The 16,625-nt window shown below is 45.7% G+C and overlaps 1 protein-coding gene and 1 long non-coding RNA gene across 2 annotated transcripts in view; one reads left to right on the forward strand and one right to left on the reverse strand.

Moving 5' to 3' along the window:
* LOC145357273 (uncharacterized) overlaps positions 1 to 16,625 on the forward strand; it is a 299,761-nt gene that overhangs the window by 226,318 nt on the left and 56,818 nt on the right. The window lies entirely within an intron of this gene.
* akap1b (A kinase (PRKA) anchor protein 1b) overlaps positions 1 to 16,625 on the reverse strand; it is a 59,729-nt gene that overhangs the window by 12,392 nt on the left and 30,712 nt on the right. Inside the window, exons 2-4 of the mRNA XM_080210467.1 lie at positions 12,718 to 14,598; positions 4,554 to 4,693; positions 2,346 to 2,472 (exon numbers count right to left, since the gene is read on the reverse strand). Of these exons, the coding sequence (XP_080066593.1) occupies positions 2,346 to 2,472; positions 4,554 to 4,693; positions 12,718 to 14,581 (2,131 nt within the window). The 5' untranslated portion in view covers positions 14,582 to 14,598. The remainder of the gene's footprint in view (positions 1 to 2,345; positions 2,473 to 4,553; positions 4,694 to 12,717; positions 14,599 to 16,625) is intronic.

The raw sequence follows: 16,625 nt of genomic DNA on the forward strand, positions 1-16,625 counted from the left end.
TTTCACCAATGGACGGCACAGTGATACAGTGGCGAGCATTACTGTCTCATTCTCCTAGTGTTTCCTCCGGGCACTCCGATTTCCGCCATGCTAAATTCTCCCTCAGTGTACCCAAACAGGCACTGAGTGTGGCGACTAGGGGATTTTCACAATACTTTCATCCTAAGCCTACTTGTGACACTAATACATGAACTTAAGTTTAAGCATTTACCGAAGGCAGCTTTGGTAACAGTGAAAGATGGGGGTAGATTCACATGTACATTCAAAAAAGCCATGTAATAAAGGTAATTACAGGTGACATCTAAGGAAGTTTGTTCATATAAAAGAAGTTTAAAAAAATACAGCATAACAGGCAAATTTACCCGATGCAGTGAATTGATTTTGAGATTGCAGGCCAGAGAGGCAGGAAGATATGCTCACTTCCAAGTTCTGCCTGGAGAGTGCCTGCTTTGAGAAACCAGTTGTCTCTATTCTAAAACGGAAGCAACCCCAACAAATCTTGCTGTCCAGTGTGGTAACTATTACTGGACGTTCTCAGTTTAAAACTCATGGGATGTTGCTTGGGAAGGTTTTGCTCTGAGGTGAGCAAAATAGAGGGTTTGGAACTGAGTAACTTTAAATATTTTACAGCTAATAATTAATGTAGTTAACTGCATTTTATTGATTGTGTGTTTTACTGTGTAACAAGTTTGTATTTTGTTTAAAAGCAGCACAAAAGAGTCTGGAACATCCTTCATAGGTCTTCACATCTTTCCTCATTATGCAACTTGCAAAAACAAAGTTAATAAGATATAGGAGCAGAAATAGTCTGCTCTGCCATTCGATCATGGCTGATATGCCCCTCATCCCCATAACCCTTCAACGCTACTGATTAAAAATGTCTAACTCCTGAAATTGACTCATGTCCCAGCATCCACCATAGTTTGCAGTTGTGAATTTCACAGATTCACAATCCTTTGGGAGAAGCAGTTTCTCCTCAATTCTGTTTTAAATTTGCTACCCTTATCCTAACGTCGTGACCTCTTGTCCTAGAATGCCCCACGAGAGGAAACACCTGCTCCATATCTATTTTATCCAGACCTTTTATTATTTTGCATGCCTCAATTTGATCTCCCCTCATTCTTCTAAATTCCAGAGAGTATTGGCCCAAACTGTTCAATTTCTCTTCATATGACAAACCCCTCATCTTTGAGGGCAAAGTTCCCTTCTGGGTTTTGGAATACCCTAGCATTTAACATCAGCTCTGCTCTTAACACCAGGGACTAGTAGACTGCATACCTCATATCGACGGAATGGACTAGATGGTTCTTTCATCATCATATCATTGATGCGTGACATTCCGCGTCAAATGCAACAATTTGAGAGAATTTCCTATTTCCTTAACTGGAAAAGATTTGCGAATAATCCTGCTTACAGAATACAGCGGAGGAAACAGTTCACAGGCCACTTTCCAGATTCACAACGAATATCATAATTAAGAATCTAGCACACAAAGAAAGAATAAAGAGCTTGCATTTTTACTGTAGTGTCTTTCACGATCTCAGGAGTTCCCAAAGAGCTTTACAACCAACTGAATACTTTCAATGGAGTGGAGGTTATAATCATAGAATCCCTACAAGCAGAAGGGGCCATTCAGCCCATCAAGTTTGCACCAATGCTCTGACAGAGCACCTTACCCATGCCTTCTCTCCTGCCTTATTCCTGTAGCCCCACAGATTTGCCATGGCTAATCCACCTAACCTATATATCTTGGGACACTAAGGGAACAATTTAGCATGGCCAATCCATCTAATCTGCACAACTTTGGCTGTGGGAGGAAACCAGAGCACCCTAGGAAACCCATGCAGACACAGGGAGTGTTTGCAAACTCCACACAAACAGGTACCCGAGGTTGGAATTGAACCTGGGTCCACAGAGCTGCGAGGAAGCAGTGCTAATCTTGTGCTACCTGAATGTAGGAAACAAGCAGCCAATTTGTACACCACAAGCTCCCACAAACAGCAATGTGATAAGTAGATAATCTGTTTGATATTAGCTGAGCAATAAATGTTGCCACAATGTTGGGTATATGGGTTGTTTTTATGTGCACCTGAATGCTTACTGGTAACGTCTCAGCTAAAGGACAGTACCACCAACAGTGCAGCACTCCCTCGGCTACTGTAATTAAAAGTTAGATCATCGACTTGAGTTCTTGGGGTGGGGCTTCTCAAACTGACTCGGAAAAGCACGAGTGCTGCTCACCAAGCCACAGCTGGCATCTTGGGAGGCAAGTCGGTTTTGCAATCTGCATAGCTGGGCAAATTTAAGACACAAAGCCAGTGTGTTTTAGCTTGCTGCTGACCTACCTTCTATATGACAGATCTGGAAATCTTGAGTGTAAGGCAGCGTGGATATGTAAATCTTGGCACCAGAGGTCTGTTTCAAGAAGCTCACATATCTCCCTTGTCTGCCGATTAGCCGTCCGACCAAATGCTGGGCAGAGAAATACAACAAATTAGGAATTGCGAGAAGGACATGATGCCCTGGAGAAATGCCATAAAGAAACCATCAGATTCTTTAAAGCATGCAACTTGAATTTCATCACACTGCGGAATTGGTGTTTTCCCCCTCACCTTTATTTCACAAACACCTTCGCTGCTGCTCCTCCACTGAAGTTGTGCAAAAGGATGAGGCCATTTGGCCTATTGACTCTGCAGTCACTGACAGAGCATTCCATCTAGTCTCACTCCTCCCCTGCCTCAGTGTCACCAGAGTATGGTGACTAGGGGACTTTCACAGTAACTTCATTGCAGTGTGAACGTAAGCCTACTTGTGACTAATAAATAAAAACTTTACTATCACCATAACCTTGTACATTCTTTCCTTTCAGATAATCAAACTGCCCTTTGAATACCTCAAAAGAATCTGCCTCCACCATCCGATCAGGAAGTTCATTCTACATTCCAACCATCCTCCAGGTGAAATTATTTTTCTTCCCACCACTTTTACTCCTTTTGCCAATTATTTTGAATCTGTGCCCTCTAGTTCTTGATGCACCAGTGGGAGCAGTTCCTCACTGTTTACGCTGTCCAGATCCTGAGGGGTCTGGAACACCTCTCAACTCTCCTCTTAGCCCTCTTTTCTCCAAGGAAAATGGCCCCAACCTCTCCAATGTACCCTCACAGCTGCAGTTCTTCATCCCTGGAATTATTCACGAGAATCTCCTCTCCAATGCCTTCACATCCTTCCTCAAGTATGACGTAGGGATGCTAGCATTGGACTGGGGTGAGCACAGTAAGAAGTCTCACAACACCAGGTTAAAGTCCAACAGGTTTATTTGGAATCATGAGTTTTGAAGCGCTGCCCCTTCATCAGGTGAGTTAACCCCTAACCAGTGTCACCACTCATCTGGTGAAGGAGCAGCACTCCAAAAACTTGTGATTCCAAATAAACCTGCTGGACTTTAACCGATTATGAGACTTCTTACTGTTTCTCAAGTACGGCACCCAAAACTGGATGCAGTACTCCAGATGAGACCTATCTAGTGTCTAACTAGTAAGGGGAATCATTTACAAATTTCCTTCAAGTTTCAGCCCTTGCATCCCTTAATTACAGACTGGCAGCATTCAATTTATACGCACAGGCTTTCTATTAAGCCTTTTTGTCTTCCTCTTGTCCAGGTACACACTTACAGAAAGTGGCAACTGGCTATTTGCATTCTGATAAGTTTGGTCCTCATTTTCTTATCTCAAATAAAACATTTTATCCATAGAATCCCTACAATGCAAGAGGCCATTCGGCCCATCAAGTCAGAACAAACTTTCTGAAAAAGCATTTTACCCAGGTTCACCCTCCCAGCCCTATTCCCAAAATCCTGCACTTTTACCATGGCTAATCCACCTAACCCACATACCTTCGGATTGTGGGACGGAACAGGAGCACCCGGAGGAAATCCGCACAGACACAGGGAGAACATACAAACTCCACAAAAGACAGCTACTCAAGGCCAGAATCAAACTTCACTACAGTGTGAATGTAAGCCTACTTGTGACTAACAAATAACCCAGGTCCCTGGCGCTGAGGGGCAATGGTTCTAGCCACTGTATCAGCCTTATCATGAACTAAAGCTGAACTCACTTTTGGAAAATTCCCGTCCTTTCCCTCGTTAGGATCGTTTAAAACATGCCCACTAATGTCGCCTCTAACTAGTATCACCAGTCCAACTACAGAATGATTCAGGAAGGTATTTGCAATAGCGACCACCTACCACAAGGTGACCTCAGTGTCCCTTCAAAACATTCAGTGAAGTCTGGACGAACAACCACAGATATAACAAAAAGACTATAAACCAACTAACTTCCAGAAATATAGCTGAGAACTCACTTCATGAGCTGGGCTAAATGCCAACAAGTGCATTTTCTCTGGCTGAATATTTTGTTACACTGCAGAAGCCAATTTCCCCATCTACGCTCCAGATAAACCTCAAACTGGTATAGATTGTTCTGCATAATGTGTAAACTAGGGATGGATTCCATTCCCAACAAACTCCCACAGTAAACATTTCTCAGTCTTACCTTTGGTACTTGTATCTCCCAGATGGTGAGTTCAGTTTTATCTGATGTAGTGTTCAAAGCAGCCCCATCCTTGCTCTGACCATCCACTCCTCCCGCAGTGCATCCGCTGTCATTCGAATCCATACTATTTACATCGGAACCTAGCAAATTCATGAGAAGAAAACCCTTACATCAGCAATAGAAGCAAGTACTCGGCACAATCAGCAATCTAGCACATGTTTCAATTCTTCTCTAACAGTTTAGAGCATTGCAATAATGAGCGTAGCAAAGTGAAGTATTGGATTGAGCTCCAAGTTCCTCTATGGGATCGACTGGTAGTATTAGTCTCAGTATAGGAATTAACTGTCTTCTTACACAGGAAGGTAGAGAAGTCAAGGTTTAGCTTCTGATTACTTTCTGATGTCAGCAGTTAAGAGATGGTGAAAGGATACTGAGCAAGGGTTTGTACTCGATGGAGTTTAGGATGAGGGAAGGACATCACTGAAATGTGCAGAATATGGACAAGCCAGGATAGACCGGACGTGAGGAAGATGCTTCCATTAGTAGAAGAGAGACTCAGACCCGAAAGGGACAATCCTTTAGAACCCAAGATGAGGAGGAATTTCTTCAGTCAGAGGGTGGTGAATCCGTGGAATTTATTGCCACAGAAGGCTGTGGAGGCCAGGTCATTGAGTGTATTTAAGACAGAGATAGGTTCTTGATAAGGAAATCAAAAGTTATGGGGAAAAGGCAGGAGAATGGGGTTGAGAAACATTTTAGCCATGATCAAATGGCAGAGCAGTCTTGATGGGCTGAATGGCCTCATTCTGTTTCTATCTCTTCTGGTCTTTACAGAGCCTAGGTGGAGACACACAAAACTACACTGCTAGCCACAATCTCTTCCACCCAGAAGATCACAGCTACAAGTACCAACTACAACAGCAACCTTTATAGGGAATGACATTGCATTGTGGGTTTAGTTGTCACTGAAGGATCGCTGAGCTTAGACCTGGCAAGTTATAATCAATCCTGCCGCAGGCTCGCAAACCCATCTGTGCAAATCACTGGATGATCCTGAAGAGGTAAACCACCTCCTAAGGATGATGATGATACTGGTCACATTCCCAGGCTCCTCTCCCCTAGTCACATGCTGCCCCAATCAGAATCAGCAGGAACACTGCTGTCAAACTCACTCCCCATATCAGGTTCTTGATCAGCATAGGACTGGTGGAAGGAAGTAAGCGCTAGTCAACTTTTTATCTAGTATGACAATCACCAAGGATCACAATTAAGACACAGAATAGCTAGGTCCAAGTGATCAATAATTGAGGGGTCAAATGGTATACTTATGGTCCAAGATGTCCAAAGAGAGTATCCTAGATGATGGATGCTAAGACCAATAGGAAGCCAGCAAGCCTTATTTTGCCTCACGTTACATGCACCTGGGTTCAATTCCTGGCTTGGGTCACTGTCTGTGCAGAATTTGCACATTCTCCCCATGTCTACGTGGGTTTCACTATGATGTCAGTAGTGCGCCAACATATTTTTTGTGAAGAAAGTATGGAAGCACTGAATCCATCCAGTGCCACTGCTCTAACATGTGATCTTTCTCACAAGGTGCCAATTTCTAAACTGGTCCTTGGGAAGGATGGAACGAATGCTGGTGCTTCTTCAGGATGGTTGTCCCCCTCCCAGTCCTATCTTGCAGAGTTCAGGTGTTCACATAGGTGAAGAGAGAAGAGCAGCACAATGGTTAGCACTACTGCCCTACAGCGCTGTGAACGATTGTGGCTTGCGCTACCAAATAAACCTTTTGGACGTTAACCTGGTCTTGTGAGACTTCTTACTGGGCTTACTCCAGTCCAACGCCGGCATCAGTAGACTAGGGGGCACAGCCTCAAGATAAAGGGGGGAGCGGTTTAGAACGGAGTTGAGGAGGAACTTCTTCACTCAAAGGGTGGTGAATCTCTGGAATTCTCTGCCCGTTGAGGTGGCGGAGGCTGCCTCGCTAAATATTTTTAAGACGCGGGTTGATGGGTTTTTGATAAGAGAGGGGATTAAGGGTTATGGGGAGAGGGCGGGAACGTGGAACTGAGCCACGACAGATCAGCCACGATCTTATTGAATGGCGGGGCAGGCTCGAAGGGCCAGATGGCCTACTCCTGCTCCTATTTCTTATGTTATGTTCCTTCAGATGCTCAAGTTTTCTTCCAGAAAGAATTGCTGGTTAGGCACATTGATCATGCTAAATTCTCTGTGTATCTGAACAGGCACCAGAGTGTGGTGACTAGGGGATTTTCACATTAACTTCATTGCAGTGTTAACGTGAGCCTACTTGTGACACTAATAAATAGCAACTTGGTGCCAGCCAACCAGCAATGTGGTCCAAACCAATCTCTTGTGACTGGCCAACATCTTTTACTCTCAGCACGGGGTCTGGCTCTCAGAGGGTGATCGGGGGCAACAGTCCAAATAGCAGAACAAAATTGGACAGTCCAAAGCTGCCAATACCAGCATCTTGCAATAGCTCCCCTGAAGTGTATGACTGGAAGGTATCACAATAACACACAGTTCGATGCCATTTAGAGAACCACCAGGGCTAGGCAAACATTGTGTTCTAACAGGCAAGAGCCCACCTTACTCTCAAATGTTACTCCCTGTGTAATCAGTAAACACTGATTTAGGAGATGGAACAAGAGAGATGCAGCCTCCTTCTCCATCCCCCTCCCCCCAATACTGTGCTCCACAACAGGCAAGTTAAACATAGAAACAGTTCTGTAGTCACATTGGGCTACAGAATGGGTGGCATGGTGGCACTTTGGTTAGCACAGCTGCCTCAGCCCCAGGGACCCAGGTTTGATTCCCAGCTTGGGTCACTATCTGTTTGGAGTTGGCACGTTCTCCCTGCGTCTGTGTGGGTTTCCTCCCACAGTCATGCTGGTGAGGTGCATTGGTCATGCTAAATTCCCCCTCAGTGTACCCAAACAGGCACTGAAGTGTGGCGACTGGGGAATTTTCACAGTAGCTTCATTGCAGCGCTAATATAAGCCTACTTGTGAAATTAATAAACTTCAAAATAAACTTCAAACATTGGATTTGAAACCTTAACTGTTTGTCTCCACAGATGCTGCCAGATCTGCTGAGCTTATCCAGCACTGTTTTAAGTTAAAGAACCTGTTGTGTTATATTTACAGCAGCATGCCTTTCCAAGGAAGTGAAAAAAGTCCACACGATTTAACCGATATCCTGATCTTAATATCCATATGGTGAAGGGGAGTATTGATGTAGGTTTGTGAATTGAAGGACTACCAAACAACAAAAAAAATCCAATCTTTTGCTAGCGTATTACAACTCAACAAAACCGGTGAAATACAGTTGATCTGTGCCCTTCATCTGCAGTTAGAGAACTTGTAGCTTCATTTGCTCTACAGGTCTGAACAATTGATTCAAATAATCAATTAGAATCTAATACAATGAGTTCCAGAAAGAATGCTTTAACGAACACTACCTTCCTGCTAGACCCAGTGGAAGAATTCAGCATTAATGACCAATATTAACCTCAAGCTTCAATTGAGCATTTGCCCTGTTGGATCAGAATCTCAATGGGTCTCACAACAAAACAGATTGAGCATCGAAAGCTGGCAGACAAGTCGATGTAAATCGGGTCCGATTCACCACAGGACTTCGTTGCTTTGCTAAGAAAGGTCTAATTAAAGTTTATTTATCAGTGTCACAATTAGGCTTACATTAACAGTGTGATGAAGTTATTGTGAAAATCCCCTAGTCGCCACAGAAAGAATTTAGCATGGCCAACACACCTAACCAGCATTTCTTTTATCTTTCAGAGCGTGGGAGGAAACCCACACACACACAGGGAGAACATGCAGACTCTGCACAGATAGTGACCCAAGCTGGGAACTGAACCCAAGTCTCTGGTGCTGTGAGGCAGCGTGCTAACCACTGTGCCGAATTAAACAGATTTTAGATGCAACTTTGTTTATTCACTCACAGGGCATGGGCCTCACCTGTACTGACCGTGCCCAGTTAGAACCGTAGATATCCTACAGTGCAGAAAGAGGCAATTTGGCCTATCGAATCTGCACCGACCACAATCCCATTCAGGCCCTACCTCCATATCCCTACACATTTACCCGCTAATCCCTCTAGCCTTTGCATCTCAGGACACCAAAGGGCAATTTTAGCATGACCAATCAACCTAACCCACACATCTTTGGACTGTGGGAGGAAACTGCAGCACCTGGAGGAAATCCACGCAGACATGAGGAGAACGTGCAACTCCACACAGACAGTGACCCAAGCTGGGAATCAAGCCCAGGTCCTGGAGCTGTGAGGCAGCAGTGTTAACCATCGTGCCTGAAGGTGAATTGCCTTCCTAAACTGCTGCAGTGTGTGTGTGTGAGTACATACACAGTGCAGCTGGGGGAGGAGTTCCAGGATTTTGTTCCAATGACAGTGAAGGAACGGCAATATATTCCCAAGTCAGGATAGTGCGTGACTTCAGGAACTTGCAGATGGAGGTGCTCCCGTACATTTGTTGCCTGAGACCTGAGGTGGAAGAGGTCACTGGTTTGGAAGACACTTGGCAAGTTTCTGCAGCGTATTTTCTAGCTAGTACACACTGCTGCTGTGCATCAGTGGTGGAAGGGGCTCCAATCAAGTGGGCTGCCTTGCCCTGGATGGCGTAGCGCAGTGTTGTTGGAACTGCACTCACCCAGGCAAACAGAGTATTCCATCACACTCCTGACTTGTGCCTTGTAGGTGGTGGACAGGCTTGGGGAGACAGAATTCCCAGTCTTTGACCTGCTCTCAGAACTGGTGTGTATGTGTCTGATCTAGTTCAGTCTCTGATCAATGGTGACTCCTAAGACAAACAGAAAATGCTGGAAAATTTCAGGTCTGATAGCATCTGTTGGGACAGAATAGACAGAGGATCGTCCAGATGTGAAACGTCAGTTTTATTCTCTCATTAGATACAGTCAGGCCTGCTGAGATTTTCCAGCATTTTTTGATTTTTATTTCAGATTGCAGAATCCATGGTATTTTTCTTTTACCTTAGTGATGCCTAGGATGTTGATGGGGGAATGTGATGAATATCATGGGGAAACGGTTACTATCTGACACAAATCTTTCCAATCAGCCCAAACCTGAATGTTGTCTAGGTTGTGTTGCAAGTAGGAATAGACTGGTTCAGAATATGAGGAGATGGAACTAAGTGCTCCAGTGATTCATTTCATCAATTGTGTTCTTACACTGTGGGGAAGGCCACTAATATAGAAAAAGATGTTTGGAAATAGGATTAAAGTCCACTCATTTTTCTTTCTGCCTGAAGTCAGTTTACAGTGTTGCACAGTTCCTTTAGGGTTATGGTGCAGCCACACTAAAGGCAAGATCTGTTCTGCATGGTACCTTACAGATTGCATGGTCACACAGTAAGGAAAACACTATCTGGGACGCTAGCTTATCTGCAGTGATGTTCTGGGAATGAAGGAGGCTCCCCCCAATACTCATTCGCCATTGTACTCCAGCCAGCAAGCTGGTGTGGCTAATTCTAAAGGGCAAATTCTCACCTCTGTACCACAGCCAGATGCTGTCAGGGGCCCACAGCCTACACAATATCCCGCTGTCAGGGGCCCACAGCCTACACAATATCCCGCTGTCAGGGGCCCACAGCCTACACAATATCCCGCTGTCAGGGGCCCACAGCCTACACAATATCCCGCTGTCAGGGGCCCACAGCCTACACAATATCCCGCTGTCAGGGGCCCACAGCCTACACAATATCCCGCTGTCAGGGGCCCACAGCCTACACAATATCCCGCTGTCAGGGGCCCACAGCCTACACAATATCCCGCTGTCAGGGGCCCACAGCCTACACAATATCCCGCTGTCAGGGGCCCACAGCCTACACAATATCCCGCTGTCAGGGGCCCACAGCCTACACAATATCCCGCTGTCAGGGGCCCACAGCCTACACAATATCCCACCTCAACCGTTTCACCAGAGTGAAGGGAACTGGTTAAGATAAAGGGGGCCTGTGCAAAGCCAAGATGGACCATCCAGTTTGAACACTTGCAAATACTGTAGCCTTGCCCATGGCACTCCAAGCTGCCTTCCCGCATCATCGATGTGGATGTTCATGGGACCTCCCCTTCCCATTAGTGACTCAGGGGCGTCTGCTATCATTCACAGCCAGAATGCGGCAGGACTGCAGAGCTGGAATCCAATTTCTTAACTTGTAGGATTACTTGGCTGTCTATCACAAACTGTTTCAGTCAGCAAGCACAGTCCAGCGGTCTAGCTCAACAGGTTCGCACCCCATTTATAGGCATGCAGAGGAGGTTTACTAGGCTGATACCGGAGTTGAGGGGATTGAGCTATGAGGAGAGGCTGAATAAACTAGGCTTGTACTCGTTAGAGTTTAGAAGAATGAGGGGAGATCTCATTGAGACGTATAAGATGATGAATGGGATGGATAGGATAGAGGTGGAGAGACTCTTCCCGCTCAAAAAAGACAGTAGGACTAGGGGGCACAGCCTCAAGATAAAGGGGAGGCGGTTTAGAACGGAGTTGAGGAGGAACTTCTTCACTCAAAGGGTGGTGAATCTCTGGAATTCTCTGCCCATTGAAGTGGTGGAGGCTGCCTCGCTAAATATTTTTAAGAAGCGGGTTGATGGGTTCTTGATAAAAGAGGGGATTAAGGGTTATGGGGAGAGGGCGGGAAAGTGGAACTGAGCCACGACAGATCAGCCATGATCTTATTGAGTGGCGGGGCAGGCTCGAAGGGCTAGATGGCCTACTCCTGCTCCTATTTCTTATGTTCTTATACCCCGTGTTGCTCCCGGCATTTTCTTTTCATTCCTCATTGAGCCAGGGTTGCTCTCCTGCTTTGATGACAATGGTAAGAGTGAAAGATACACTGGGCCATGAAGTTACAGATTGGGGTTGAATGCAATTCTGATGCTGGCTGCTAGATCTGCTTTGAAGCTATTCCATAGTGGTAGTGTCATAACAAAAGAACAAAGAAAATTACAGCACAGGAACAGGCCCTTCGGCCCCCCCAAGCCTGCACTGACTTAATTAAAACCCCCTGCCCTTTTGGGAACCATATCCCTTTATTCCCATCCTATTCATGTATTTGTCAAGACACCCTTAAAAGTCACTACCATATCTGCTTCCACTACCTCTCCCGGCAACGAGTTCCAGGCACCCTCCGTAAAAAAATCTGCCTCGTACATCTCCTTTAAATCTTGCCCCTCGCACCTTAAGCCTGTGCCCCCTAGTAATTGACTCTTCCACCCTGGGAAAAAGTTTTGACTATCCACGTCTCTCAATGTTGTAGATTTCTATCAGGTCACCTCTCAAGTCAAGTGCGTTATGAATTGACAAGCATACGCCAATTCCTCATCTTTATGTACCAAAACTGGAAGACAGTGGGAGAATCTCAGATTCTGTGGGCAGCACAGTGGCTAGCACTGCTGCCTCTCAGCACCAGGGACCCAAGTTTGATTCTCGGCTTGGGTCACTGTGTGGAGCTTGCATGTTCTCCAGTATCTGCATGGGTTTCCCTTGGGTGCACTGGTTTCTTCCCAGAGTCCAAAGATGTGTGGGTTAGGTGGTTTGGCCATGCTAAATTGCCCCTTACTGTCAGTGGGACTAGCTAGGGTAAATGCATGAGGTTATGGGGATAGTGCCTGAGCGGGATTGTGGTTAGTGCAGCCTCGATGGGCTGAATGGCCGCCTTCCGCACTGTAGAAGCGGATGATAATTTATGATCTTCTCAAAATGAAAGGGAATTAAAAAAACATTTCAACCAACAACATGTGCAGCAACAGGAGAAACCACATAGCTGGTCATTTGCTGGCTCAAGTTTCTGCTTTGAAAGTACTCCAAGTACTCTGTTTTACAACAGAGGTGAAGTGAATTCTTATCTGACAATCAGTTTAGCTGCTAGAAGTCAAAATTAAATCTTCATTTTGACTGGGGGGTGGATTAAGTGGTTGCGACGTTGCCTCTATCTTTGCAATGAAGATATTCCCAAAAAGGTTCATGTTTGTGGGTAACACTGCCCCTCTTCCTCTCCCCGCCCCCCACCCCCATACAACATGGCTCAGTTTGCACTACCCAACACTCTGTGCAATATATTGCACAGTTATTGTCATTTTACCTCCAGAATGATCAAACTCCATTTCAAGCAGCAACTGGGCATTCCTGTCAGCACCACCTTCTGCTCGCCCACCATTGGCGTACATCAACTTAGTCCCCTGATGCCCCAGAGGTTTATGCCTGTGGTTTGGTTCCTGCTCAAAGGAGCTTTCTTCAGTCACAGAGTTATGTTGTACATCTGTTTCCTGATTCTCTAGGGTACGCGTCACCGCGGCGTGCAACAGGTCCTCTCCTTCCACCCCATCCGAGTGGCAGACACTGCAGTCAGAATCCTCTGCTGTAGCATTCAACTCCTGTGGAGGGAAGGTTGCAGCAGGTTGTAGCTCCTCTGTGACAGTATGACTCTTGTCTCTGTGTACAGCTTTAATACACTCTCTCGGGGCACTCGCTTTCGTACCAGATTCTCTCTGCACCATTTTAGGCTCCATATGCTTTTCCTCACAACTCAGCTCAGAGTTAACTTTGGTCATCACACAATTATTCAATGAATCTTCATCGTTTATTAGTCTGCGCAAAGTTGCACCATTTTCTGGTAGTTCCTCCCCTCCAGCCCCATCTTCCGAATGGCAGCCGGAGTCCTCTGCTGTCAGCTGGGCTTCTTCCAAAGACTTCCTGGACGCAATGGAAGCAGGAAGCTCGGCCTTGAACTGGTGTTGGTCGTGCTCGCGTTCCATTTTGTTAAAATCTCCAACAGCCCTCTCTTTCGGGAGTACATTCTTCTGGATGATATCTGTCTCCGACATCAAATGCTTCTTTTGAGCGACTTGCCTTACTTCACCACCTACGTGTTCACCGCTCTGGACATCTTCAACTTTAGAAGATACAGGCATATCTACAGTTGGAGTCACTAACTTGCTTTCTACCACTCCAACATCACACACTCCTCCTGCACAGGGATCAAGTTGCGAAGAGAAGAGTTCCTGCTTCGCTGCGGTTATGACCTCAGAGATCAAATCAGCGGCTGCCTCCTCAATCTCATCCAAATTTACACTTTTTTCAACCAAATCTGCAGGCAAGCCATTTTTGGTGAAAGTAGTATCTTTCTGATCTTGGCTTTCCTGCGAAGGAAGACCAGTTGGAATCAAAAACGGGCTGGTGCTTACATTGCCGAGTGCGGTCTTGAAGCACGGGGGCTCTGACAGGTTGCCTGCATTTTCTCCCTCTGGCTCGGGCCTCTCCATGGTATGGTGATCAGACACCGGCTGCTCGCGTTCAGTAGAAGCAGTTGAACTGAGGATAGGTAAAACGTCATCATTGCCCTCTCCTGCTTCCAGCTTAACGGAGGAACTCAGAATGGGGAAAGGAGCGGGAGGTCTGGCCAGGTTGCAGACTGAAGGCTGCCAAGTCTCCGAGGGGTCAGTGCAGATTTTATCCATTATTTGATGGAGGTAACCTTCCTTCTCCATCTTGGGCGATGTCTGGAGGGGACCTTGCACATTGGACATGAATAGAACTTCTGGAGATCGGGGTGAAGGGTCCAGAAGAACCTTTCGAGCATCCTTCTCCATATCAGTATCCAGGCCATCCATCAATAGGCATGAACTGCTCACAGGTATGTCCGGTGGCTCTGAACATTCAACCTTGAGAGCCGGCACCAATTCCGATGGCTTGCCCACACTTTCATCCTGGTTTCTCTCTCTGGCATTTGTAAATTCAGCCGTTGTATTGACATTCTGATGTTCCTCTGTAGCCGCACGCTGATCTCCTCCAGCTTTGGTGACCGGTTCGGGGGCAGTGGTGAGCTTCGCTTTGTCATGGTTGCTTTCTCGACCTCTCTTTCGCGTGATGTACCACCACCAACCAATGAGGGCCAACACCCCAGGGAGAGTATAAGGGAAGATGGTACGGAATCTCAGAGCCATCATGCGGTCTCGTCACGCATCTGAAAAATAAACATTTGTAATCCGTCAAAACAAGGCGATTGTTCACAGCTATTCATCATTGTATTATAGGCTGATTATAAATTTTGTATACAGCACTAGACCGATATGGAGATTTGAATTCAATTATACCTACACAGATGGATAAAACGGATCTAGCACGTTAGGGCAACTTGCCTCGTTGCCCTCCACTGACAGCTTACAAGAGTCAATTTTCTTTTTTGGAATAGAGTTGAGGGTGGGGGAATGGGGGGGGTGGGGGCTGGGGAGATTCAATTGCAGCCATTTGCTAGTTACCCTGTGCTGAGCCCAAAAATAGCCGACCATTGCACTGCTAAAGCCACTGGAGAACAATGGGTGAAAAAAAAAACAAAATCCACAGAGACAGACATTTTACTTAATCTTGCCCCATCATGGCTGCTTGAACATAGCTTGGTCTAAACACTAAGGATGGGTAACTTCAATAGTTGCCTAATAAAGTCATTTGTCACTGAACAATAGGATTCCCTGCCAACTGGCTCCCTGCCCTTTATGAGCAGAGCTGACAAGAGGAGCTACAAGGTTACTGAATACAGTGCTGTGCAGCCACTCCAACAACTCAATGAGCATAAACGTCAGTGACAATTTGCCAGGAAGATCCTCTGAAATAGACACGTTTCTTTTTGGAAATGGTGCAGAGGGGGCTTTTGGATTAATCAGAACCAGTTAAGATTTTTATTTTGACATGCATTTTCACAGGGGTGCAAGGGGAGTGGTCTGAAATAGAAGCTCCCCAAGGGCCGCTTACACAAACTAATTGGAACATTCAGCAATCCACTGACCTAACTGCAGAAAACCAGTTTTGTGTCACTGTTCACAGGTAGTCTGGAACACAATTGAATTTAACCTACCCCACACAGGCGAGCTTGATTGTGTAAATAGCGTTTTGCCCATTGATCCTGCAATGGATAAACAGCACACTCCAGGTTAACAACTACTTCCCGAAGTTTGCCAACCATAACGGGATGTTCACAGAAAAACCCCACGTCAAAGGCAGGAAAAAGATCTTTTGGGTAGGATCCAAATTGAGTTTGAAAAGCTGCGCTTTAATTCACTTCAGCTCACTTGGATCTGCATTGCTAGAGCCCTCTCAGACAATGAGGTAATGTTTACACTCAAGTTAAACAAAATTGTTCCAGTCTGACAAAAACTAAAAAGGAATGAACCGAAGAAAGCCAAGAAATGTTAAATAACTGCAAACAGTTCAGGTTCAGGGGGACTACTCCATGCAATGAAGGGAAAATCGAAACAAGTTCCTCCAGTAAATACAAAGTCATTTAGATAAGGAAGCTCCTTTGTCACTCTGTGCCAAGATGGCTCACAGCAGAATAGCACACTTCAAATACTGCCATTGGGAGAGGGATTTTTTTTAAATATAAATACACACCCAAAAATGTTCGAGCTGTGGCTGTCTCCTCGATGTCTCCTCCATTTTCCCTCCCCGAGTACTATCTACAGACAGAACAGTCTGTTCACCTTAAGGACAGGCTGCAAGGGGAGGATCCAAATTTCTGCAATCACTTATAACAGTAGCCCCACTCTATAAAGTTTTAATATTACTGCTGCAACAAGCTACCTATTGGTCCAAGCCATCACCTCTTCATCACTGGGTGCTTTTATACTTTGCTTATTGCCATTCCAAAATTCAATGTACAATATGTAGAATCTCAGAATCCCTACAGTGCAGGTGGTGGCCATTCGGCCCATTGAGTTTGTACTGACTCTCAAAAGAGCAACTTACCCAGGCCCATTGTCCTGCCCTATCCCAATAGCCCCACAGCCAATCCACCTAACCTACACATCTTTGGCCTGCAGAAGGAAACTCACACAAACACAGAATGCACAAACTCCAAACAGACAATGATCCAACGGTGAAATCAAAGCCGGATCCCTGGTGCTGAGAGACAGCAGTGCTGACTACTCTGCCACAGTGTTGCTTGTTCCATCTTATCTATTGCCTGCAAGAGCCTTTGGAAGTGCATTATGCAAA

The sequence above is a fragment of the Carcharhinus amblyrhynchos genome, chromosome 23, assembly GCF_965287045.1.
Source record: "Carcharhinus amblyrhynchos chromosome 23, sCarAmb.v2.hapA, whole genome shotgun sequence".
NCBI classification, from domain to species: Eukaryota; Metazoa; Chordata; class Chondrichthyes; order Carcharhiniformes; family Carcharhinidae; genus Carcharhinus; species Carcharhinus amblyrhynchos.